The sequence below is a fragment of the Sapajus apella genome, unplaced genomic scaffold (genome assembly GCF_009761245.1).
Source record: "Sapajus apella isolate SASKATOON/1434 unplaced genomic scaffold, GSC_monkey_1.0 scaffold12, whole genome shotgun sequence".
NCBI lineage: Eukaryota > Metazoa > Chordata > Mammalia > Primates > Cebidae > Sapajus > Sapajus apella.
In genome coordinates this window covers 31,129,787-31,155,530 of record NW_022436952.1, presented here as the reverse complement: position 1 = coordinate 31,155,530, position 25,744 = coordinate 31,129,787, and the positions used below count along the sequence as shown (strand labels likewise).

At 41.9% G+C, this 25,744-nt stretch overlaps 1 protein-coding gene across 15 annotated transcripts in view; it reads left to right on the top strand.

Moving 5' to 3' along the window:
* ACACA (acetyl-CoA carboxylase alpha) overlaps positions 1-25,744 on the top strand; it is a 328,053-nt gene that overhangs the window by 280,956 nt on the left and 21,353 nt on the right. For 14 of the 15 annotated variants that reach the window (XM_032280776.1, XM_032280784.1, XM_032280783.1 and 11 more), the window contains 7 exons: positions 204-347; positions 931-1,051; positions 4,538-4,634; positions 7,770-7,866; positions 9,074-9,209; positions 18,315-18,492; positions 21,036-21,148. In XM_032280776.1, the coding sequence (XP_032136667.1) occupies positions 204-347; positions 931-1,051; positions 4,538-4,634; positions 7,770-7,866; positions 9,074-9,209; positions 18,315-18,492; positions 21,036-21,148 (886 nt within the window). Of the gene's footprint in view, positions 1-203; positions 348-930; positions 1,052-4,537; positions 4,635-7,769; positions 7,867-9,073; positions 9,210-18,314; positions 18,493-21,035; positions 21,149-24,604; positions 24,776-25,744 lie in introns of all 15 variants that reach the window. The other variant, XR_004269722.1, reaches the window with a different exon arrangement.

Here is a 25,744-nt window from a genome sequence, read left to right as displayed (position 1 = left end):
CCATGAATGTGATTGTTAAAAGTATTTTTTGTTTTCTAAGTTTTCTTTTTAGGAAGAAGGTTCAGATAGTCCCTCAGAACAACCCATGGAGACTGGAATCTCTGTTTTGTGGAGAAAATAGCCCATTTTAGTGACACTTGTGAAATAGATCATGCCTTTATTTCTATAGAGACCAATGTCTTTTCTCTTGCTCATTTCTCTAGGTCCTCGGGCGGGAAGTGTACACCTCCAATAACCAGCTCGGGGGCATCCAGATCATGCACAACAATGGGGTAACCCACTGCACTGTGTGTGATGACTTTGAAGGGGTTTTCACTGTCCTGCACTGGCTGTCTTACATGCCCAAGGTGAGCCCTTCCTACCCACCACTGTCATAGCCTGCAGAGCCCGTCATTTCTGCCACAGCTCACTGCCTCTGTGTTTAAGGTCTTGTCTTTACGGTGGAGGAATTTTTTTTATAAAATACTTCTCTGAAAGCTATTGATTTCTCTTTTTCTTTCAGCCCTACCTTTAAAATGTCTTTGGATTTCATTAGCTGGGTCCCTTTCTAATGCCTGCCAGTCACGGAAGCCCTCATAGCCTACCTGAGGCTCAGATCCCAGTATATTAAGGTTCCTCCTCATTGTGGTTTTTCTCCTTTGTAACAGCCATTCATTCCTCAGAGGAGCCTCTCAGAGAGCATGGGCACACTGAAATCAGGAGTCAAAACACACCACTTTGTGCCCAGGCTCCTAAATGAGATTATTGACCTGTACATGTTGCTTGGGGCTTAGCACATAAGCAGGATTCTTCCAGCTGAAGATTGGGACTATTGTGTGTAATTCCATATGTGGGCCCTGCTGTCTTTGTCTGTAGCTGTTGTTGCTGAGTTGGAGTCTATGACTGTAGTTCACTGATTACTGTGCTCTTTCTCTTCCAATCTCCTTTTAGAGCGTGCACAGTTCAGTTCCTCTTCTGAACTCAAAGGATCCTATAGACAGAATCATCGAGTTTGTTCCTACAAAGGCCCCATATGACCCTCGATGGATGCTAGCAGGCCGTCCTCACCCAAGTATGTATATGTTTGAGGACCCTATGGTACCTGGCTCTCAGCTTTTAGCTGTCTTTTCAATCACTATCCAATTCCTGAACAATTGCATGTGACTAAGAAAACAGAGCTAAGTACCTAGAAATGAGAAAGACCTGAAAACGAGCCCTCTGAAGAAAAAGTGGGGAAATCCTTCATGAACAAATGAAAAATAAAATGAGATTTCCCAGTCATCACTGAGTCAAGCAATGTAGTCGCTAAACATTTTTTCTGGTTATTTTGTTATTAAAGCACTTACTACTTAATGGGTTCAAAGACTTTAAAACAGTTCAATATAAGCCATAAAATCATAGAATTATAGGACTAGACTCTTCAGTCATCTAATCCCTATAGCCAAAAGAGATTGGTCGGTTCTGTTTTTAGCAAATGTCTTTGAGACCCTTCAGTGTAGAATATGACTTCACTCTTCTCAGGAAGCTCTGAGCACCCATCCTGCATGTGCCCTTCTTTTCTTATGATATTGGTAATGGTATTGGTACATGCTTCACTAATTAATAGAAGGCTACTTTGTAAGCTCATTTATTCATGAAGAGATTGTCCAGAACTTTTAATTCCATAGAAACATGGAGTGAGAATAAGCCCTCCCTCCAGATATATCTAATCCATTGCTTTGCCTTGGGGCTGATTTTACCTAACTTAGAAACAAAACAGGAAAAAGAAGTAACTCTGTGTACATTCTCATTTGTCAGTCCACTTGACTGTTCAAGCAAACCTTAATTATCAGGAGGTTCTTTTGTGGTGCACCAAATCCCTCTGCTACATTTTGAATCCATTTTTTTCAAACTATGTGAGGAAGCATTGGTTCTTTTTTGCATGTTTATTGCAACTATTCAAAGAAAGGCTATATATAAAAGTAGAAGAGATTACAGAAGGTATTTTATTAAGTGTAAAAGTCATTGTGATTTTGCTGAAAGAGAAAGAGGTCTCCATAAGGAAGACTTAATAAACCTTTGTGGGTACCCACTGTAAGCCAGGTGGGACTATAAAGCACTTCCATATTCGTTATCTTCTTTGCACTTACGACCTCTCATCGGTAAAGAGTGATAACTATTTTACAAAAATCAGAGAAGTTGAGTGATTCATACAAGGTCACATAGCTATTACATAGCTATTGTATTGTTTTTCTACAATATCTACATTAGGCTTTCTATTGTATAAAAACTAAATAGCCTGAAAATCACCATCCTACCATTTCTTTTTCTGTTTTTTCTTTCTTTTCTTTTTTTTTTTTTTTTTTTTTGAGATGGACTTTCCCTTTTGTCCCCTAGGCTGGAGTGCAATGCGTGATCTCAGTTCACTGCAAACTCCGCCTCCCTCTCCCCCTTCTTTTTGTACCATGGTTATGATAAAAACTGTGAGCCTAAGATTACCTGTCAGTGTTTTTGTTTTGTTTTGTTTTGATACGGAGTGTCTCTCTGTTGCCAGGCTGGAGTGCAGAGGCGCAGTGTCAGCTCACTGCAACCTCTGCCTCCTGGGCTCAAGTGATTCTCCTGCCTCAGCCTCCAGAGTAGCTGGGACTATAGGCGAGCCACCACACCCGGCTGATTTTTATATTTTTTGAGAGACTGGGTTTCACCATGTTACCCAGGATGGTCTTCATCTGTTGACCTCGTGATCTGCCCACCTTGGCCTCCCAAAGTGCTGGGATTACAGGTGTGAGCCACCACACCCGGCCACCTATCAGTCTTAAAATGCAGGACTTTTCTGGGAATGAAATGAGCCTCTTTACTTCTAGAATTTGGAATAAGACTCAGTGAGTGTTTTCTTGGGAAATATGGGGAGCCATCTTAGCCTGCTAAGTTCTGCATCAGATGTGGGTAGGAGCTACTCTTTGGGGACTGTGAAGCACAACTGTAATAGTCAGTGACTCCTCCCACCCCTAGCAGGAGGGTTTTTAAAGAAGAAAATGTTTCCATCTTGAAGTTAATTCTGTAGTTCCAAATCCCTGTTATCGAAGTAAGAATTAGAAAATGATCCAAGAATATAAAGCTAAAATTCAGTATTCTGATGAACCTAGAAATTTGGTTTATAACTTTCATCAAAATTTGAGCCCCTCTTTCATGGGTGAACAGAGGTATGTGTGTATAGGTGGGCGTTATCCTGGCCATTATTAATGAGATCTACAGAATAAAATGAAATTTGTGATAAACTAAGTTTTCTGTTTTTTGGATAATATTTTTTCATCGTCTCCCTAGTAATTCATCCTGCTGTCTATGTGCAGCTAACACTCGCTCCCAAATCGAGTGACTTCAGATTTTAATTTAGTGGAAGCGTTAAAGAAAGCAGATGATTCCCTGTGATAAGTTAAAGCAGATATCTTCTAGGTGAAAAGTTAAAGTCATTTATTAGAGGAGATAGTGCTGTGATATTCTTCAAACTGACGCCCAACACGAGACCAGAATCTAAACTATCGGCTTTGGGCTCACGATGGAGAGATAATTTTGAAATGGATGATCACATTTTACACTGGGGCCATAGAGGCAAGGAATGTAGAACACAGTAATTACAAGTTTAGTCTTGATAAAACACTCTCCATCCTGTTTAAGTCAGCAGAGGTTAGCTTGCTCAGATCTCCACTTTTAATTGGTTTTGGTCTTGGGTTTTTAGAGGGTGGAGGGCCATGTTCAAATTAGAAGAATCACTGAAAACCGTGAGCTGACAGGGCAAACTAGGAAACAGTTATTTGCAGAAGCTTTTATGGGGCTTTGGTCAAACATTCATACCTGTGGAACAAAAGTTTTTTCTTTAACTAACATGTTGAAAGTTTTGGGTCTTGCCAGTGAAGGATATTCTATGTGCAAGGAACATTAATGGCATTAAGTATGTGCATCTTAACCATTGTATTTTTACTATCTGTCAAGAATATGTGAACCTTTTTTGTAGAAAGATTATACTTTATCAGCTGTTTAATAAAGTAGATACATCTTGTTCCTTTTGTAGCAGAGAAACTGAGTCCCTATTTTTCCCTCCACATTTGGATTCTTATCTGATAATTAATACTTATTATTTGGCTGTTTTCGGCCTTTGGTTAAAAGAAAGTCAGTGGAATCAAACAGAATTGTAAGGCAAGTTTTAAAATAGAAATAGACATTTTGAAAATATCTTTAATGACTTGACTGCCTTTTGACAAATGTTTGTAGTGTCTTCCAAAAAGTCAAGTTATTTATTTAAAAGCATGCAAACTCTCTCTGCTAGCTGAACCCCATCACTTAACAATAAATGATGCTTTTGCTGATAAATGATTCTTTTTATGCAGACTAGCAAATAGGAGATGATGTCTGAAGACAGATGAACATTCAGCTGCCTAATGCTTCCATCTATTATAATATGGTTAAAAACAACAAACTCCCCCCAAAGAATCCCCCAAACCACCTTAAATTTGTCAGTTCCAGTACACTGTCAATGGATTAACGGTCCTTATTCTCTGTTTTCTTTCTTTCCCTTCTGTAGCCCAAAAAGGTCAATGGTTGAGTGGCTTTTTTGACTATGGATCTTTCTCAGAGATTATGCAGCCCTGGGCACAGACTGTGGTGGTTGGTAGAGCCAGGTAAGAGCTCTTGTGTTTTGGCAGCTCTTTTTCCTCCTGACTAAAAATAAGGAAAGAGTCATGGCTATATGGCTGTAGACCAATAATGTTCTCTTTGTCTGAACTTTCTAAGAACACTGGATTATAGCCATGCCCATGGCAGAATAACTAGAATGCTAGCTCTCAGTTGCCATTTTCTGTGTCACTCAAATGATGCATTTCATCTGAAGGCAAATTTTGACATTTTCCTTTTTATAATGCTTCAAGAAACATTCTTGGGAGCTCTAAAGCCCAACTACAATAGCCAGGGCCCACCAATGACTTTCCCTCTCCCAAAGACCATTTTCTTTCAGGAATAGGTGACAAGCGAATCAGAGACTTATCTGCTTTTATATGTAACTGAAGAGAAGTTCTTCGTGGTACTGAGATTATTTAAGTGACAAATGTACTATATTGGATTATAATCAGATTTGAATTGCCTCCTTCCCCCCCCCAAAAAAAGTTTACCTGAAACAGGAGTGAGTAAAATAAGCTCGATAAGTTGCTAAGATACCTATATGTGTCAATTGGGAAATTGAAGTTTCTATTAAATTTTAATACCTATTCTAAGAAGTGCTTCACTCAACCTCAAGATCTGCGCAAAATAATCTGTAGCGCTGGCTATAACGAGCTATAACGAGCACCTGCCACGACTGATCTTAATCTACCTCTGCACTGCAGAGACCTGCTGTTGAGGGGCCACATCTGGAGCTCACCTTCCTGTGGGGGCAATCAGTTTTCCTTATCTTAGTGAAAAGTGGCACCTGCTCAAGATTCTCAAACATGCCACATTGGGTTGAGATTTAGCTTCTAGCCTTGAAAATAATTCTAGGCTCTGTGGTTCTCAGTACAGCAGGTCAGCACGCCTCATGCTGCCTGTGACAAGGAGCCATCAGAGGGCAAATCCCACAGACAGGGTCTTCCTCTGTGACTCTGAATAGGATTCAGAGTCAGCTGGAGTCAGTCTGGCCTGGAGTCAGCTCAGACTGACTGTCCCAGAGTCATTCAGTCTGGCCTGGAGTCAGCTCAGACTGAATGTCCCAGAGCCTACCTGTCCATTTTCTTTCAAGTCTCAGGTCTTTTTTCTTACCCCAGTCTTCTCGGTCCCAGTGAGAAGTATTCTCTGTGCCTGGTAAAATTCCTACTGGGGAGCTGGAAGTAGGAGATGCACTGGAGTGAGAATGCTGATATTCAGCACCTGTATCAGCTTGTTAGAGCGATTTCTTGTAGCACGCTTAGACCAACTTTTTTGAGATTTGTCTCATCTATTCTGCTTCAGTTTTCCTGTCTGAAGAAAAATGACAGATTTTAAATCTCAGAAAGCCAAACATTTGTTAAGTTCTTTAAGAGCCTCTCATGGGAAATAAGAGAATAATACTTCATACTTTTGATTAGAAAAATAGGGATTGGTTTGCGACCAAGATCAGTCAAGCTTGGCTTTGGTTAACTCTGCCATTGTGTATTGCAACACTTACTCTTCCTCCTTTCTTTCCATCTGACAAGTTCTGGACTTCTTACACCAAACACATACACATGCTCACAAGTATATAAAACACAAATGGAGCTCTAGCTTCTTTCAAAAGCAATGGCATTTCAAGAAATAAATATAAATGTATTCTTCTGGGATTGTTACTGTAAGTGCTGCCAAAACTCATCTTTGGTATGTATGTTTGGAATATGTGTGCTATTGGCTGTAAATTGTCTTTTATTATTCCATGGCACCTTGTCCAGGGACACACTATAAAACAAGATGTAGCATCTTCATGTGCTAGCCTGATAAAATTTATATGAAGTATAATAGAAAACAGAAGTTGTTCTGAGCTGTTTTCAAGTTCAATAAATAACTGTAATACTCGGATAAAGATGTTCTTTATTAGGTCACATGGGCCCTAATATATAAGTTATAAGTTACCGATTTAGGGTGGCTTTTGCAATTACAAGTTTCCAGTTGGATTGTTAATCATTGTGAACAGAAATATTTCTAAACCCTCCTGTGTACCTCCTGCTCGTTGTCTTGTTGTCTAGAGGGCTTTTGATTCTGATTCAGTGCAGGCAAGTGACAAGGGGGTGGGTGGTCTCCAGTCAGGCCCTTGTCAGGCCTCTTGTGATGACAGGAATCCATTTTCACTAGCCAATTTAACAACCAAAGGCCATCCTTCATGGAAAAGTTTGTTATGGAGATGGTGTGGGGAATGAAAGACTATAACCCGTCCCAGTCCCAACCCCAAGGAATGCAACAGTGAGAATGAAGACTGAATCACATTTTCCAGGGTAAAGATTCACCCTATACTTTGTCTTGCTCTCTGATTTTTCCTAGAAAATCTTTTTGAGGACCGAATTGGGAGGTCATCATGGAGTATAGGTGCAGAGGCTTTGAGCTCCTACACAGTTTTTAAAATTAACCTAGCTTTGAGATTAAATATATACTTCTAATATAGATTTCACCATGATTACTACTAAAAATTTTCCTTGTCCCATTGCTCTTTTCCGATGAAGGAGAAAGTTAAGGCCTTGTTGATCCACTTCCCTACTCTAGGCATGTATTTTTCATCATCCTCATAACATGCCCACATACACCCTATCCATATGCCCAGTAGTATGACCTATTTTACCCTCAAATCTTATCTGGAACCACATTGTTAATATTCCACAGAAAACTACAGCTCCATTTCAGCAAGGTCAGAACTCATTAAAAGTTATTGAAAGTCTCAGATTCCTACCACCTTTCAGACCGTTTTCTACCATCTTCACCAAGGAAATGCTCTGGAGTGAATTGAGAAATTTCATTTGGCAGCCACAGAGGTAGGGATATGTGTATATGCTAGGCTGTTGAGTCTAAATGCAGAGGCTCCCCTAGAACAGCCCCTGGTTTGAATTTATCTTGTGTCGGGACATTTCAGAATAGGAGAGATTCTGAGTGTGGTTTCCCACCATATTTAGAGAGTAAATATCAAATCTGTAGAGTGTCACATTTAACTCGTAGAAGAATCAGATTCCCCATGCTCTCTCTGTGTGTTTCTAGTTTCTTCCCCAATGTCTTGATGTGGGATTGGAAAACAAATGGCTAGCTATAATGTTGACATACATTGGGTTCTTATGTGGCTCATTTTTTATCAGGCTAGGAGGAATACCTGTGGGAGTTGTTGCTGTAGAAACCCGAACAGTAGAACTAAGTATCCCAGCTGATCCAGCAAACCTGGATTCTGAAGCCAAGGTAGGTCACCTCAAGTATACTGTGAGCCTGTGCTTGGAGGGTTTTTCCCTTCGTAGTGCCTGTGGATATATATAGCAGGAGCATTGCAAACCATCAGTTTTAGAGGGAAGGGCATTAGCAGCCTTGAATGATTTTAGAACATCATGTGCTCACTTTTAAGATGACTCTAGATGGACTAGAAGCTAAATTCTGCCTGAAAAATTAAATAAGTCTTTACAGTGGTCTTGTTGATGCTAGAAACAGTATACTTTTGTTGGGGAGATGGCCTTACAGAAAGGCAGCTGAGATAATACTGAAAGCTCTTTGGTCCCCGATTCTCTGAGTATGCACGTGGAAGAGCTACAACTAGAGTTAATGGTGAAGTCTGCCCTAATGCCAACTGTGAACACCACAGCCCTTTGTTTTTCTGTTTTGTTTTGTTTTTGTTTTTGAGACATGGTCCATGGCCCAGGCTGGAGTGCAGTGGTGTGATTTTGGCTCACTGCAGGTTTGACCTCCTGGGCTTAAGCGATCCTCCAGCCTCAGCCTCCTGAGTAGCTGGGACTACAGGTGCACATCACCACACCTGGCTAATTTTTTTTTTTTTTTTTTTTTTTTGTAGAGACGAGGTCTCACTATGTTGTTCTGGCTCGTCTCCCACTCTTGGACCCAAGGGATCCTTCTGCCTTGGCCTCCCAAGTGCTGGGATGAGCCACTGCGCCTGGCACCATTTTTTTTTTTAATGGATTATATTTTCACATCCTGACACCATTCAGAAAGTGAAGGGTCGGGGAGGCCAGGGAGGAGGCTATTCAGCAGTGTGACATCAAGCATCTATTGATTAGCCACAGTACAGGAAAATGCTATACTAAGCACAAAGGTAAAAGGACTGGGAGACCTCATACAGTTGACTTGCTTTAAGGAGTAGCATAATGGAGCCATTTAAAATTGCTTTTGAGAAACCTCAAACAAGGGTTCTTAAGACTACATTCTTCTTTTTGATTAAAGAGTTGTTATAAGCAGAACTTAAAAAGAATAGTATTTGACAAGGTCAAAGATCCAAGATCCTTTCTTTTTTTACTCCAAACATCATGATCTTGATGAACAATGGTTTTTGTTGGTTTGATTTTTAGTTTTCAGTTTTAATAAGTAAAATCTTGTTCACCTCGAAGAGATTTCCCCCTGGAGCTGTGTTGTTAATTGTGTCTTCTTTGGCTTTTCCCAATAGATAATCCAGCAGGCTGGCCAGGTTTGGTTCCCAGACTCTGCATTTAAGACATATCAGGCCATCAAGGACTTCAACCGGGAAGGGCTGCCTCTGATGGTCTTTGCCAACTGGAGAGGCTTCTCTGGTGGAATGAAAGGTGACTGGCCTGCCTGTGGGCTGGGGAGCATCACTGATTACTGGGCAGTCTGCTGCAGAGGGAGGGTATAGACTCGGCAGTATCTGTGGGTATCCTAACAGCCTAGGTTTTGTTTTGGAATTCTACCCTCTCTGAGACATCTTTTGAGTCACAACTTGAATGGGAAAAAGTACATTTTATAATTTCATACAAAATTTCAGAATAATCTACTAGTGTTATCAAGGTGACCTACTGTTGTGGATTTACCTTTCACAGTTGGATGCTGGGCCACTCTGGTGGTCCTAGGGAAATATGATTGTGACTCTGTCTCTTCTGGGCATATACTTTGTTGGTGTTATTTCCTAATGTTGTTCAGTGACCAAGACAGATACTGAAATTAGCATTTACTGAAAGAAAATGAACAAATTCAGCACCAGAGGCTGTTCTTTGTGGCAATTTCTGCTATGTCGTATTATTATCTAACAATAGCCCTGAGCCCGTGGCTCCAGCATATTAGACTATTAATATAAAGGCTCTACTCCATGCTATGAGAACTGCTAAGTAATTAGGCAGCCAGTATGACCATTTACAGAGAATCCTTAATGTGTAGAGCCACTGTGGACACTGCAGGGAGAGCCAAAGGAAACACACTACCTCTTATAGTAGTGAAGCTCTCTCCCAAGGCCAGAGGATTCATGGCCATGCTAGGCTAGAGACTACATACCTGGAGGGTATGAGAGTATACTAAGTATAAATTCCATCTGTTTTGGGGAGAATTTGGGGTTCTAAAGCAATGAGATAGGGCCGGGCTCTTTAAAGCAATAGGACAGGGTGGCTTATGCCTATAATCCCAGCACTTTGGGAGGCTGAGGCAGGCAGATCACTTGAGGTCAGGAGTTTGAGACAAGCCTGGCCAACATGGTAAAAGCCCATCTCTACTAAAAACACAAAAATTAGCCAGGCGTGGTGTTGGGTGCCTGTAGTTCCAGCTACTTGGGAGGCTGAGGCAGGAGAATCACTTGAAGCTGGAAGGCAGAGATTGCAGTGAGCCAGGATCACACCATTGCACTTTAGCCTGGGCAACAGCGTAAGACTTCATCTGAAAAAAAAAAAAAAAAAAAAAAAAAAAAAGCAACAACAAAAAAAAAAAACAGTAGGATGGGTTAGGGGAAGGAGGGAGGAGTTGAAACTTTTGGAATAAACAGTGATTTGAAAATGCTGACCGGGCTCAGTGGCTCACGCCTGTAATCCCAGCACTTTGCGGGGCCAAGCTGGGTGGATCACAAGGTCAGGAATTGAAGACCAGCCCGTCGAAGATGGTAAACGCTGTCTTTACTAAAAATACCAAAAAAAAAAAAAAAAAAAAAAAAAATTAGCCGGGCACAGTGGCAGTTGCCTGTAATCTCAGCTACTTGGGAGGCTGAGGCAGGAGAATCTCTTTAACCCAGGCGGCAGAGGTTGCAGTGAGCCAATATCGTGCCACTGCACTCCAGCGACAAACTCCTGGGCGACAGAGTGAGACTCTGTCTCAAAAACAAAAAAAAAAAGAAAGAAAGAAAAGAAAATGCCTAGATGGCCAGGCATGGTGGCTCACACCTGTAATCCCAGCACTTTGGGAGGCCACGGTGGGTGGATCACCTGAGGTCAGGAGTTGGAGACCAGCCTGTCTAACATAGTGAGACCCTGTCTACTAAAAATACAAAATTAGCCAGGCATGTGGTGCATGCCTGTAATCCCAGCTATTTGGGAGGCTAAGGCAGGAGAATCACTTGAACCTGGGAGGCAGAGGTTGCAGTTAGCTGATATTGTGCCACTGCACTCCAGCCTGGGCAACACAACAAGACTCCATCTCAGAAAAAAAAAAAAAAAGTAAAGAAAGAAAATGCCTCTCGATAGGGCACTTAAAAATAGCTTAGGACAGAAGCACCCCCAGCCTATGAAGGAGGAAAAGTCTGTGGAAGCTACCAGATGGTCAGTTATGTGGTGAGAGGGATTTGAAATTTTTGCCGACAATTTTTCCTTACTTGGCTAGGAAGAGCCTGTATGGCCAGGCTTCCTTGGCAAAATGTAGACTAGGTTGATTTTCTCTCTCTCTCTCTCTCTCTCTCTCTCTCTCTCTCTCTCTCTCTCTGTGTGTGTGTGTGTGTGTGTGTGTGTGTGTTTTGTTTTGTTTTGTTTTGTTTTGTTTTGTTTTGTTTTGTTTTTTTTGGTTGAAAAGTTTACCTTTGCCTATATTTGCTGGAGAACTACCACATTTTATACTTTTCTTGGGGGAGACTTGGACTATACATCCAAATTAATGATTGTATACTTTTTTTAGATTATCAAGGTGAATTATTTTTTTACCAAGATAATAAATTAATGGAAATACCATGAGAAATTTAGAGTATATGGTTAAGTCAATCCTATACATTTTTATTGAGTTCTGTGTGTTAGGAACTATGCTAGACACTTCAGAGAACAGTAATAAGTCAAAATAAGTCAGAAACAGACATTGCCTCACAGAGACAAGAAAAATGTCTTGAACAAAATGATAAAGCCATATGTATAAACAAAATGCCAGGATGTTCAAAAGAAGATGGTAGTAGTATATCAAAGGGTAGGGGGGTCTGAAACCCCCCATTCATATATATGGGGTTCATTCAGCATTAGATTTCACTTGATCCCAAATTCCTTGGCTCTAATATTTTTGTTAGACCTGGGAGAGAATGCAATGCTATTACTCCTTACTTATCTCTTTGTGGCGGCCCATTGAGAATGCACGCTTCCTGACATTACTTTGGGGCGTCACCCTGGATATTTTATCCTAAGTGCAGTTCAGAGTTCAAAAGTTCCAATGTGCTACTTCTAGGAAAACCTTCAATTCTGCTACTTATTTTGGCTCAGGCCCAGATCAGCTGCTAGCCCTGTAACAATAAGAACAACAATTAAGATTCATTGAGCTCTTTTCACCAGAAACTTGTGCTAACAGTTTTACATGTATTATCTTACATAATCATCACAAGCACCTGTGAGGGGTAGGTTATATTGTTATCCACATTTTACATAAATTAAGATTTATGTAAATTAGGTTAAGTAAATTTCCCAAGCTCATTCAGCTAAAAAAAAAATGGCAGAGTTGGGAGAGGAAGGTGGATCCGTCTGACTCCCGGTAACAAAGTTGGCTGATTTTAGAGGCTAAGACCAGAATCAGATCTGCTAGTATATCCCCATAACCAAATGTCAAGGTTCCTGAAAAGTTATTTTCTACATACTTCCCCTCTACTTTGGGGCTGTCCTTGGTTATTGTGAAGAGCTCAGAAAGGAGTTCATTTTTTGTGGTAAAATATATATAATATGTATCATTTTAATTATTTGTAAGTGTACAATTCAGTGGCATTAAACACATTCACGGTGTTATGTAACTATCACTGGTATCTACACCCAAATCTTTTCATCATCCTCAACATAAACTCTATGCCCCTTAAACAATAAGTACCCATTCCCTCTCCCTGCTGCCCTCGGTCTGTAATGAGTTATTGGCCCGATACAGACCAGGGCCAGTTCTGTCTTCTTAATTTTGGTGCTGATTTTATACCTTGCATAAGACAAATAAGCTTTGGGGAAGATAGAGATCCCTATGAAGGTAGGAGCGGGGAGGAACAGTGCCTTTCATATTTACATACAGATCAGGGTGTTTCCTACATATTATCTCATGTAAAGGGACCTAAATTGAGGGCCTCTTGTCATTCTTCACATCCCTTGGGGAGATGTTTGCAGTTTTGGTTTCAATACTGGCTGGGGATTATGCAGGGAGGGAAAATAAACAATTATGCCATCCCTCAGTGCACACAAACACACAGCCAGGAGCCGACTGCACTGTGGGTAAAATGACTCCAAAATTGTGTGTAATGAGTAGGAAAAGATTAGAGACAGCTCTTGCTATGCTGAAAATTGACATTAGTGGAGGGAAAAAAAAAAACTCTTTACTAGTCGGCCTAGGAGGTCTAATTCGAGCAGTAAAAATATAAATAAATAAATAAAAGCATGTCAAGATGGTATTGGTGCTTTTTTTCCAATGAGCTCTATCTGGCCGGAAGGCTATTCAGCATAATGCAAAATTAAATTATAAAAACTGGCTGAATATTTAGATGGAAGAGCCATTTGGAAGCAGTTTATTTAGACGAACCGGCAATGACCCACAACAGGGAGACATCAAGCGTGAAATTTACTAGAAATTAGCACCAGGGTCCCAGCCTCAGCATGAATAGCTTGATAGGATGCAAATCCCAGTGATATTAAGCTGCCTCACTGCTGGTGCTACAGGGTCACTCTCAGTTGGCTTTTCATGTTATACTTATTATTTTTTCCTGGGACAGGTTATAAATAACAATAAAAAAACATTTATTGAAAACTTTAACTGGAATGAAAGTCTATTTTAAAGTCTCTGATTACTTGGATGTTGAAATACAGTGTCAGCCGGTCATAATGAACGAAGGAGAGACATTATATATGTGTAGCTTGTGTATGCCTAATGTTTACCTTCAGTTTCCAACAGATAATCTTGCTCAAGCCAGTAAGATCTGTTTCATTTTCAAGAGTGTGGGACACTGTGGAAACACTCTGCCACCCTGTTCCCTTGTTTGGTACATGTGGCTGCCACGGTTTATCCATGTTTATAACAATAAAGTCCCTAGGTAGAGTTGGTGGGTGCTGAGAGCACACTGCAAAGGTTGTGTGATCACCATTCATGCAGATGTGCTTTGCCCAGCATGCTACAAAACTCCAAACTCCCGCCTCTCCAGTGAGGAACCTATCAGTATTTTCCATTCCCAGTTGCCTTTCTCAAGGCCTGAGAATTAACAGCATATACATATGCTGTCTAACATTCTATGCTAGCTAAAATTCTCTAGACTGATTTCTCAACGAAACCCTGGGGATTGCCCCTCCCCTGCTGCTCTTGGCTGTGCTTTTGCTTTATCTCTTAAATATGAAGGGATTTCAGACAATTGTGTGTCAGATTGTTGCCAAGTGTTTCAACCTGCCTTTCAAAATATGTGGTTTGGGGCAGCTGCAATTCAGTCTGAGTGTGTTGATTACAGAGTTTATTTGTGTGTTTGTTTATATTTTAATAGCCTGCTTTTTGGGTGTTTTGATGGTTGGGCTGTGGGTGTGTAGGTGTTCCAAGTTAGATGGAGGCCATATATTAGTCCCAAATATGTCAGCTTTAACAAAGCCTGATGCCCCTTTCCTACTCACAGTCTTGGGGCCAAAAAATATTTGTTTGGGAGTAAGATCCTAGCCTCACACAAGCTGGTAGAATATCAGTATAGTTTCAAACATTTCTGAAAATAGAGGAAATCCAGCAACAGTTGGGAATATTCAGTCATGTATTCAAGTCTCTTTTTCTCGTTTTATTTTACTCATCATATGAGATGTTGAAAAGCAGAGTACGTCAGCCTCATGCTGTCTCTCATAGCAGTAAGAATGAAGTAGCAGAGGCCCAGCATAGTGGCTCACTCATGTAATCCCAGCATGTTGGAAGGCCGAGGTGGGCGGATGGCTTGAGCTTAGCGAGACCAGTCCGGACAACATGGTGAAACCCCATCTCTACAAAAGATACAAAAATTAGCTGCACATGGTGGTATGCACCTGTAGTCTCAGATCCTTGGAAAGCTGATACAGGAGGATCACCTGAACCTGGGAGGCAGAGGTTGCAGTGAGCTGAGGTCGTGCCACTGCACTCCAGCCTGGGTGACAGAGCAAGACCATGGTGCCCCCCAACCTCAAAAAAAAAGAATGAAGTAGTAGAATGTGGACATTAGACCCAACAAGATCTAGATTTGAGTCTTATATCCACCACTCTTATTTAACTAAGCCTCAGTTTTACTCACCTATAACTTGGATATATGAGTAAGATGATGCTCTGATGATTAAGTGATTTTTATGTGTATATATATAATCATGCTCTCTGGTACACAATAAGCTAGCCATTGATGACGCCAAAAAGGAACCCACGTCCATTTCACAGAAGTAAACGTTGCTCACATACACTTATCTTCATTCAAAACTGTTTGCATATGTCATGAAATCTAGTATTTTTTAAAATAGATGAGTGGAAATATATTTTAAATAAAGTCTCCCTCTTCTTTTTGGGATCTCAATCTGTTAATTATAATACAGAGATAGATTTTGTTGTAGCTAAGTCTTTAACAAGAAGAAGTGAGTGAGAGGGCCGGAAACTTTGTATTCACTTAAACCTCTAACTTTTTTTTTTCTGTTTCAAGTAGAATGACTTTTTGTGCTGTCTTTTATTGCTTTATTTTCTCCTTTTATCTATACCTTCCATTTCCTCTCTGCATGATATTGTTGAGGGACACTTCTTTTCTGTTACTTGTTCTGAGACTGTACACTTGGCAGCACTGAAAAATGTACTGCTAATTACACAATTATTTTATTATGTAGCACTGGTTGAAATATCCACTAAAGAATTAATTTAGTTAAAATAATTTGAACTGAGCAATTATTTTCATAACCACAGAATTAGCGTAAAGCGCTTAAAGTCCTTTATTCCCTGCTCTTCATACAGCAGTTGTGTAATTAGCAGTAAATTTTTTTGGTCTTTGCTTTTCTCCCAAAGGAATAAATGTCTTCACTCTGATCATATACATGGAGTATATAATCATACACATTCCACATAGAGTAGGGAGTGTTTTCCGGAGCAACTTGGAATTTCTGAAGTATTCACTGACACACCAGGTTGGGGCAGTGGAGCATGCGCCTTGCAGTGAACTGTGCTCACTGATGGTTTGTATATTAAGCCATTTTTACTTTGGAGAAGGTGGCAGTTTAATTTGCCAGCAACTACAATGAAAGCAATTTCTATTTGGTTTGCTCTTAACTTCCTGAAAAATGCTTCTTTGCCTTGGATTCCCAGAATTGATTTATTCCAAATTGAGATCCTCTCTTTGATAAGAAAGTTTGAACTCAGTTGAACCTGTTATTTGGTGTTTAGAAAGGATCTATTGTGGCTCCACTGAAGTACTCATTAAACATCTGGACTCATAAACCTAAAACTTTAGCAATGTTTAGACTTCAGTGAGCTGAGAAATGGGAAGTCCATAACAAATTGGAAAATAAATAACTGATCCAGTTTTCCAGGGACTCACTTTATGTATACATCATGGGTCCTTTTCTTCAGGCTGCTCCTGGCTTCGGAGGGATTACAAAATGTCCTTTTTTTTTTTTTTTTTTTTTTTTAAGGCAGGAGTTACCAGGCTCTGGTAACTCACTCTGTTACCCAGGCTGGAGTACAGCAGCATGATCACAGCTCACTGCAGGTCTCGGCCTCCTGGGCTCAACTTATCCTCCCACCTCAGCCTCCTGGGTTGCCAGGACTATGGGAATGTGCCACCATGCTTTGCTAATTCTTTTATTTTTGTAGAGATAGGGTCTCCTTCTGTTGGTCTTGAGCTCCTGGTCTCAAGTGATCCTCCCACCTCAGCCTCCCAAAGATCTCTGATTACAGGTGTAAGCTACCATGCCCAGCCTACAAAGCGTACTCTTCAGCAAAATGAAGAGGTGGCTCCTTTCTTGTTTTTTGTTTATTTTGTTTTATGTTGTTTTTGAGACAGCATCTTCTTCTGTCACCCAGGCTAGAGTGCAGGCAAGATCATTACTGCAGCCTCAACCTCTTGGGCACAAGTGATCCTCCCACCTCAGGCAAATAACTGAGACTGCAGGCATGCACCACCATGCCTGGCTAATTTTTTATTATTTGTAGAGATGGAGTCTTTTTTTTTTTTTTTTTTTTGAGACGGAGTTTTGCTGTTGTTGCCCAGGCTGGAGTGCAATGGCGCGATCTCGGCTCACCGCAACCTCCGCCTCCTGGGTTCAAGCAATTCTCCAGCCTCAGCCTCCTGAATAGCTGGGATTACAGGCATGCACCATCATGCCCAGCTAATTTTTGTATTTTTAGTAGAGACGGGGTTTCACCTTGTTGACCAGGATGGTCTCGATCTCTTGACCTCGTGATCCACCCGCCTCGGCCTCCCAAAGTGCTGGGATTACAGGCTTGAGCCACCGCGCCCGGCGAGATGGAGTCTTACTATGGTGCCCTGACTGGGTCTCTTCTCATGTGGCTGTGTGGTATTTCCTAAGTATTTTTAAAACTTTTCTTGGGCAGGTGTGATGGCTCACACCTGTAATCCCAGCACTTTTGGAGGCCGAGGCAGACAGATCACGAGGTCAAGAGATTGAGAACATCCTGGCCAACATGGTAAAATCCTGTCTCTACTAAAAATACAAAAATTAGCTGGGCATGGTAGTGGTGCGCCTGTAGTCCCAGCTACTCAGGAGGCTGAGGCAGAAGAATCACTTGAACCCAGGAGGCGGAGGTTGCAGTGAGCCAAGATTGTGTCACTGCACTCCAGCCTGGGTAACAAGAGTGAAACTCCATCTCAAAAAAAAAAAAAAAAATTCTCATTGATACCTTATAAAAATGCAACTGTTAAAGAATGTTTTTCTTTCTTATTATAGTCTCTCCAGAGTATCTTAATTCATTTATTCAACATTCTTTCATTCAGCAGATATTTATTGACCACTAACTATGTTCAGGCACTGGGCTGGACTATTGGGATACCAAGATGAAAAATAGTTTTTGAAGATAAAATTTTTAAAGGATTAGTTTCCGTCAGCTGCACATTTGAAGAGCTCATCCTATGCTAAGCATCATGAGATGAACTAAAAAAAGCTAGAATAGTTCCTTCCTTTAGAAAACTTAATGTAGTGGGAGAGCACATATTGACATGAAAAATACTCAACATTTGTAGAGCAAATGTGAATTAATGTGGTGAAACCTGAGCACAGAAATTTAGGGAAGATATAAAATGGAAATGCAATCTGGAAGACTTACACACTGTGTCTTGTGAAAGACAGTGCATCTCTCTGTTGCTCTCTTGTGCTTTTGAAGATCCTCTAGAGTCTTGAATGGGATACAGGTCGATACTCCCTTTAGTCTTCAGGTTAAGCAAACAGTAGGCATAGTATAAGGAGGTTACCCATAGCCAGAGGTCTTGAACAGTGTTTGAAAGTACTGCTTTGAGGAAGAGGAATTTCATGATTTCTAATTTGTCTCATCCTCCGTAGATATGTATGATCAAGTGCTGAAGTTTGGTGCTTACATTGTGGACAGCTTGAGGGAGTGCTCCCAGCCTGTGCTGGTTTACATTCCTCCCCAGGCCGAACTGCGGGGCGGCTCCTGGGTCGTGATTGACTCTACCATCAACCCACGGCACATGGAGATGTATGCCGACCGAGAAAGCAGGTAGTGTGACTTCCATATTTCCATTCACTGCCTTTAGGGACCCTGTAGCTGTTGGTTTCCTCCTGGAGAACATTACGGCCATGGCAACTTTATTTGAATCTTTCCCTTCCCAAAGGACTCCAAGTTCAGAAGAATAGGCTTTCTAAATAGTATCTGCTGGCATGAGAATGAAACCAGGCTGGAGTAGCCTTTCTCAGTGTAATCCCCATCCCAGATTTTTTAACCATGAAGTCTTCTCTTCCAGGTAACCCCAAACTCAGAGAGATTCTCTCCTCCTATTTGTTGTTCAGATGTGCCTATTCACTATCTCTTCCTTAAGTATGGCAGAGGGAGCTTAAAGTGAGTTGCAGTAGAAGGACTGAGTTGTTAGTCTGGAGTTCCAGGGTTTTAACCCAGCTCTGCGACTGACCGTGAGAAACTTGGAGCAGTCCTTACGATCCCTGGGCTGTTTCTTGTCTATAGAATGAGATGGATGACCATTGAGGTGCGCTATGGCACCCACATTCTGTGATTCCAAACCAAAGCTTCTTCCTTCCATTAGAGTCCAGGTCCTTACTCTGGCATTTTAGGAAGCCGAAGACCATGGTGTTTGTAGCACCTTACAAAACTGCAAGGGAGACCTCAGGCTTGTTGGGAGGTGGTACCTGAAACTACATAACTAAAGCAGATCTAATCTGTCATCCTTTCATAGTCTGTTCTCAGCTCTTTCCTAAGTAGTTAACTTCAAAATGTATTTCTTTGACATATTCCTAGCAAATTTCTACCTCCAATCATTTTAGTGAACCACTTGCTTCTCTCTTGTCCCCCAAAATTCAGCCTTCTATGTCAAAGGCTGTTTAGGGGCCGGGCACGGTGGCTCAAGCCTGTAATCCCAGCACTTTGGGAGGCCGAGGCGGGTGGATCACGAGGTCAAGAGATCGAGACCATCCTGGTCAACATGGTGAAACCCCGTCTCTACTAAAAATACAAAAAATTAGCTGGGCATGGTGGCACGTGCCTGTAATCCCAGCTACTCAGGAGGCTGAGGCAGGAGAATTGCCTGAACCCAGGAGGCGGAGGTTGCGGTGAGCCGAGATCGCGCCATTGCACTCCAGCCTGGGTAACAAGAGCAAAACTCCGTCTCAAAAAAAAAAAAAAAAAAAAAAAAGGCTGTTTAGGAGAGTCCAGTAGTCTCACTGTCAAATCTCTAGGCTTAAAGGGTTTATTATTTACATTCTGCACTTAGGGGTTTATGATTTTTAAGTCCTAAACTCATCTGATATCAGATCGGAGACAATTCCTCTACAGACTTTGGAATCAGACTGTGTGGTTTCAAATCTAGTCCTGCCACGTGTTATATCTGGATGAGTCTCATAACTTCCTGTGCTGTAGTTTTCTCATCTGTAAAATGGGAGTAATCACAGAATCTTACTACATAGTAGATGTAGACTGAGTATAGGATTGTTGTAAGCATTTATATGTAAGTAATTAGAATAGTGCCATGTACATAGTGAACATTAACTATAAATTTTTTAAACTAGAAAATTTGTGAGTTTTTAAAAAGATGTTTTAAGGCAAAGTTTCTGGGGATTGAACATCATTAGTATGCAATAGAAGTAACCCTGAGACCTTTGACTCTGCTCATTTCCATAGTACTGGACAGAAGGTTTTTTTTTGTTTTTGTTTTTGTTTTTTTTTTTTTGAGACGAAGTTTCGCTCTTGTTACCCAGGCTGGAGTGCAATGGCGCGATATCGGCTCACCGCAACCTCCGCCTCCTGGGTTCAGGGAATTCTCCTACCTCAGCCTCCTGAGTAGCCGGGACTACAGGCACGCGCCACCATGCCCAGCTAATTTTTTGTATTTTTAGTAGAGACGGGGTTTCACCATATTGACCAGGATGGTCTCGATCTCTTGACCTCGTGATCCACCCGCCTCGGCCTCCCAAAGTGCTGGGATTACAGGCATGAGCCACCGCGCCCGGTCTGGACAGAAGGTTTTACCGCCTACTTGGCTTGGCTTAGTGTGTCTCACCAGTGTCCTACAAGCAGACTGACAGCTGTGGTATAGGGGAGGGGAAGAGAGGGAGAGAAAGGGGGTGGGGGGAAGAGGGGGGAGAGAGAGAGAGAGAGAGAAAGAGAGAGAGAAGAAGAGAAGAGGATAGGATGAAAGAAGGCATTGCCCTTCTTCATCATACAGTCTAAGTGATGGAGGTGGTTCCCCTGTCACTGTGCCTACAGCATTTTTTCCCTGGAAAATAATGTGATTCCTGTTACTCTTATCAGCTGTAGGTGGTGGAACCTGTATTCTTCACCCTTTGAGATGGAAGTCGACTGGTGTGGTAATGAGAATTCTTTTAATTGCTTTTTGCCAGGCCTTTCTCATACCTCACTTAGAAATTTCTCTGGTGCCTACTATTCTCCCTGGGGAGATGTCTGTTAACCATAGGTAGGCAAACCATAACGAAGCTATTTCCTGGTCCACAAATTGTAACTGGCGTAATTCTGTTGTCTCCTTCCTTTAAAGTGCCTCTCTTTCTGTTTTGTTTTCTTTCTCTCTGATCCAGGGGATCTGTTCTGGAGCCAGAAGGGACAGTAGAAATCAAATTCCGCAGAAAGGATCTGGTGAAAACCATGCGTCGGGTGGACCCAGTCTACATCCACTTGGCTGAGCGATTGGGTATGTCTGCTTGTCCTCCTGGCAAATCAATGAGCCATTCAGCTGATTTGTAATGAGTGCATTCATAGGCCAGGGGAGGAGGCACTGAAGCATTTGATCAAATTCATGATAATCTTTATTTACTGTCCTCTGTATGGTAAGAACCCCGGTAGAATGAAATAGTGTGTATAATAGTGAAAGGGAGCCCTAAAAAAGCAAAAGTCACCTGATTTTTTTCCCTAATATTTCCTTAGAGTACAAAAGGCCCGTCCTTCTAAGGTGTCCTTGTAGAGAATGATTAGCTAGAGTTTCTGCTGGGGGCAGGCCTCACCAGACAGAGAATATGCTAGACTTAAATATGTCCTGTTTCTGCTTGTTTCTTTGGACAGCTCACTTCATTTCTCAGAGATGGGATAGAAAAGCAGGAATCTTTACCCAGGCAGTGTTTCGTGGTCATCCTGAGTTAGAGAAAAAAAGTAAAGATTGCGCACTGTGTGCTTCCAAACAGTAGCTGCGCCAGGAATAGCCCTGAGAGCAGGCGTGCTTAATGCTTCCAGCCATCACTCTGTTGCTCATTTGTTTTCAGAGCTTTTGGAAGGTATTTGCCATTTGAACATAGGACTAAACCATGGGAGTCCTGTGTTGAGTCCAGAGTCTAAATGAGTTTCAGATTCTTCTAAAACAACGATTTTCTGCCCAGGTCTCCCATTGAGCCCCTTGCTATGTTAGTAAAGATAACTGCTCGAGGTTCTCTTGTCGGTTGGTTTTGCTTGTTTTTGTTTTTTCTAAAGGAACAGAGATTGCCTTTAGAAGGTAGTGAAACTCAGTGAATGGAAGGAATAAAGAAGAGAGAGGCTAGCTCATGTATGTTCCAAATGATAATTTAATTAATAAGGTATCATTTTGGGGCTGTATTCCCACCATCCGGAGACAGAAAAATCCCGTTTGCCTACACTGTGGAGACTGTACATCCAGGCATTTGGAGCCCTGAGTCAGGTTGCCTGCCAAACACGGTGACTTGGGTTACAATCAACCCTGTTTGTGTCCCATTGTTTGCTATTGGGTAATAGCCACCAATAACTCTAACTCACCACATTCTGATCCTTTTATGGGGAATGCACGCATACAAGAAATGGGCAAAGTTGTTTCTGAAATCTATTGCCACCCGGAATTGTTGAGGTGATTTTTTTTCTCTTTCGTTTCCAAACAGGATAATTACTTTTGACCAACCCCATACACTTTAATTAAAGTAACTGCAGCTCAAGAGCAAGTTACTTACAACTGTACATAGAGAGAGCTCTAAAAGCTTCAGTCACTGATAAGCATCTCACTTAGATGGCTCATAATTGCTCCTAGCATCCAGCGATTGTTGCTGCTGTTTTTTACCACTAATTCCATACAAAGGCAGCAATGCTGCAATTGCAGGACACAGCAAATTGCATAATTTTCCTTTTTTTCCTTTTTTTCTTTCGTTTTCTTTTCCTTTTTTTTTTTTTTTTCTTTTTGCTGGTTTTCTTTCTGGCCAATTTAAAATTTGTCAAAGTCGGTCTTCTTCTGGATCACTGCCCTTTGATATTTCGCGCACTCCATTTGCCACAAACAAGCCGCAGGGCCGCAGTTCATGCTGACTCTAGCAGAAGCAGAGAGAGCTCCATTTATCTTACACTGCCTGCTGAATTCCTACTCATTAACTGGGGGTTCACTGCCTCTTTTTAACCCCCCAATGGCTGTTATCATCCCTTCAGAGTAACTGTGTGGTAGGGAGAGGGATCCTCTCTCTGTTTGCAGAAGGGCTGGAGGGTGAGGGGTGTGGGGATGAAGCTTCCTTCTCTTCAAGGAAAGTGATGTCGCTCCCACCTTCACCCAGCACCTTTTAACTTTTGAAGCACATGCAGGGGAGAGGGAGGAGTCTCCCAAGTGATAGCCGTTTAATCATTTGTTACAAATCATCTCATTATCAATTTCCTATCCACATTGGAGAAAACCATATTTATTTAACCTTGACAAAAATGGCACTTGAAAAAAGACCCATAGTCTGCTAAATGTGAAGCAGGCTCTGGCCTAGGGCAGCTGGGGAAGACGAGCAGTGGACTGGGAATAAGAATAACTAAGCAGGAGACTTGTCAATTATTTAACTTCTCCGAACAGCAGGTTTTTCCAGCCATAAAGCAGAGATCACACCTTTACCTAGCTAATAAGAGGAGCAGATGAGTATGCATTTACTTTGCTGCATCATTATCTTTCCGTCTTAATCATTAGAAAGAGCAGATGTTGCCAGGCATGGTGGTGGGCGCCTGTGATCTCAGCTACTCAGGAGGCTGAGGCAGGAGAACTGCTGAAGCCTGGGAAGCGGAGGTTGCAGTGAGCCGAGATCACACCAGTGCACTCCAGCCTGGGCTATAGAGCGAGACTCCATCTTAAAAAAAGAAAAAACAGATGGCCATATATGGTATCCAGCATTCTCTGTGGCTCAATCCCACATGTGGAAATACAAAAGAAACAGAAGTAGTAGCTGTATCTCTCAGGGGGATCATACACAGGCAGATGGATCTGCGACAAAACAGGTCAGCCTGGATATAATAGGACATACTATCAACCCAGTTCCTTTGGGGTTCACAATGGCTCTGGCTCCTTTAGCAATGCCTAGAATCCAACTACCAAGATTCCTTTTCACAAAGTGGGTGAAAATGGTCTCATTTTTCAGATTGGGAAATTGAGGCCAAAAAAATGAATCATCTAGTGTACAAAATAAATGTACATCAGAGCCCAGAACAGAATTCTCATTCTCTGTGTTCTCCTTTTCTCAGGATTTCTATAGATTTTTCCTCAGCTGAATACTGAGCCTGAACTAAATTAAACAAGGATTCTTTCCCTTTGTAATCTAAAGCCAATTCCATGGAGAAAATCTTATTTAGGAGAAAGCCTATAGGAGTGGATGTTATCTTGCGTTCCCGTTCTCTCCCCAAATCGGCCTCTTTACTGGGGAGCGCGCTCAAGGATCACTTAGGCAAACCAGTGCACAACTGATTAACTGTGTTCAAAAATATAATTACTATTTATTCTCTAAGAATGTGTAATTTAACTTCTGAGCAGCTAACTTCATCTGTTCCAGAATTTTTATTTTTTTTAATGGACTTCTGTCATCTTACATGGTTAGTTTGGGTGGAAAGATAGTGAATTACTAGTTTGCAAGTCTGTGATTATAACAGAGAATATGTAATTAGTGCCTATACTGATTCCTAATCGAAGTAAGGGAAGAATTACCTCAGAAAGAAAAGTGAACAAAGCCCAGGCCCCAGAGTGTTACATTGCTGAACCAGTTCTGACCCAGATTCCCAGAACCAGGGCTTGGTAGAGTCGTTACAAGGATTCCTACCATTTTGGTTGCCTTAAGGAAATTAAATGTCTTCTCTGGAAATAGAGCCACAGCCCTCCCAGGCCTTTTTGTCTCTCTGACATCCTTCTACTGCCTCACAGGGCCAGGAGCAGGGAGAGTGGCTGTGGAGTGGGACGGCCTTGCTAGCCTGGCCTCTTGAGTGCTGTGACCTGAGTCCTCTCCTGGATCCTTCCCCTCCTCTTGTGTTCAGAGAGAAATGACAAATCAATTTAGATGGGGAGAGAACTGTCCAGCCCAAGTGTGAAGCAATTGTAAGTTCCCCACTGTCCCTCTCTCTCTGTACGAAGAGCAAGCACCTGGGCAAAGGAGTCAGGAGAACTTGTTCTTGGTTGTGGCCCCATTCCCAGGCAGCTGGGCAGCCTGCCACGCAGCACCGCACTGCGCCCACACAGAACATGCCCTGACTGCCTGCCACAGGGAGCGGCAGCATAGACTGAGCACTGCTGCTGGCCCTCACCTGGTGCTTTGGGCTCAAGGTTGCCCCGGGTGCAGATTTGGAGCATTGTGGTGGTGGGTGAGGTCTGTGAAAATCTTCAGGAAAGCCTTCCTCCAAAGCCTTTGGCAGCCAGAACGACAGGAAAAGGACTGTTCCCTGGGCTAAGGAGACTTAAGGGTTAAGCTGCCTTTCTGGTAGAGGTGATCAAAGTATCTGAGTTGTGTTTTTTCTAACTGTTGCGTCCATCTTTGAGAGGCTGAAAGCTGAAAAGAGCCAGAGTTGATTGAGGCAGAAAGTGTGTCTTTGCCTAGAAAGTTAAAGCTAGGAAAGAAAGAAGTTCCGATACGCATGCCTTAGTAAATGGCCTTTCACCTCTCACCTGTTGAACTTGGAGTGTCTTCACTGGCACTGTGGCCACTGTGTCCTCTGTGGTAAGGAGGCTGATGAGAAATAACACGAGGCTTTCTATCACGGAGGTAGATATGGGATCTTGCCTCCTCTTTTACGTTAGCAGTAGCTGGAAACCTACCCCTTACACTGATTCAGAAGCTATTTGGCTTGGTGTAATTTAGTGCAATAGTGACAGTATTTTCTGAGAAGAGAAAGGGGTCATTTTAGTTTGATCCTTTTATCCGATTGTATTTATAAAAGCACCTGGGCTTGCCTCCTCCAAGGAAGCAGTGATTCATAATTATGTTTGGCCAGAGGGGCCTGGCAGGCATTTAGTTAGAGGGAACCCAAGAGAAAGCTGTCATCAGAATGTGTCTTGGTCCCAAATGACCAG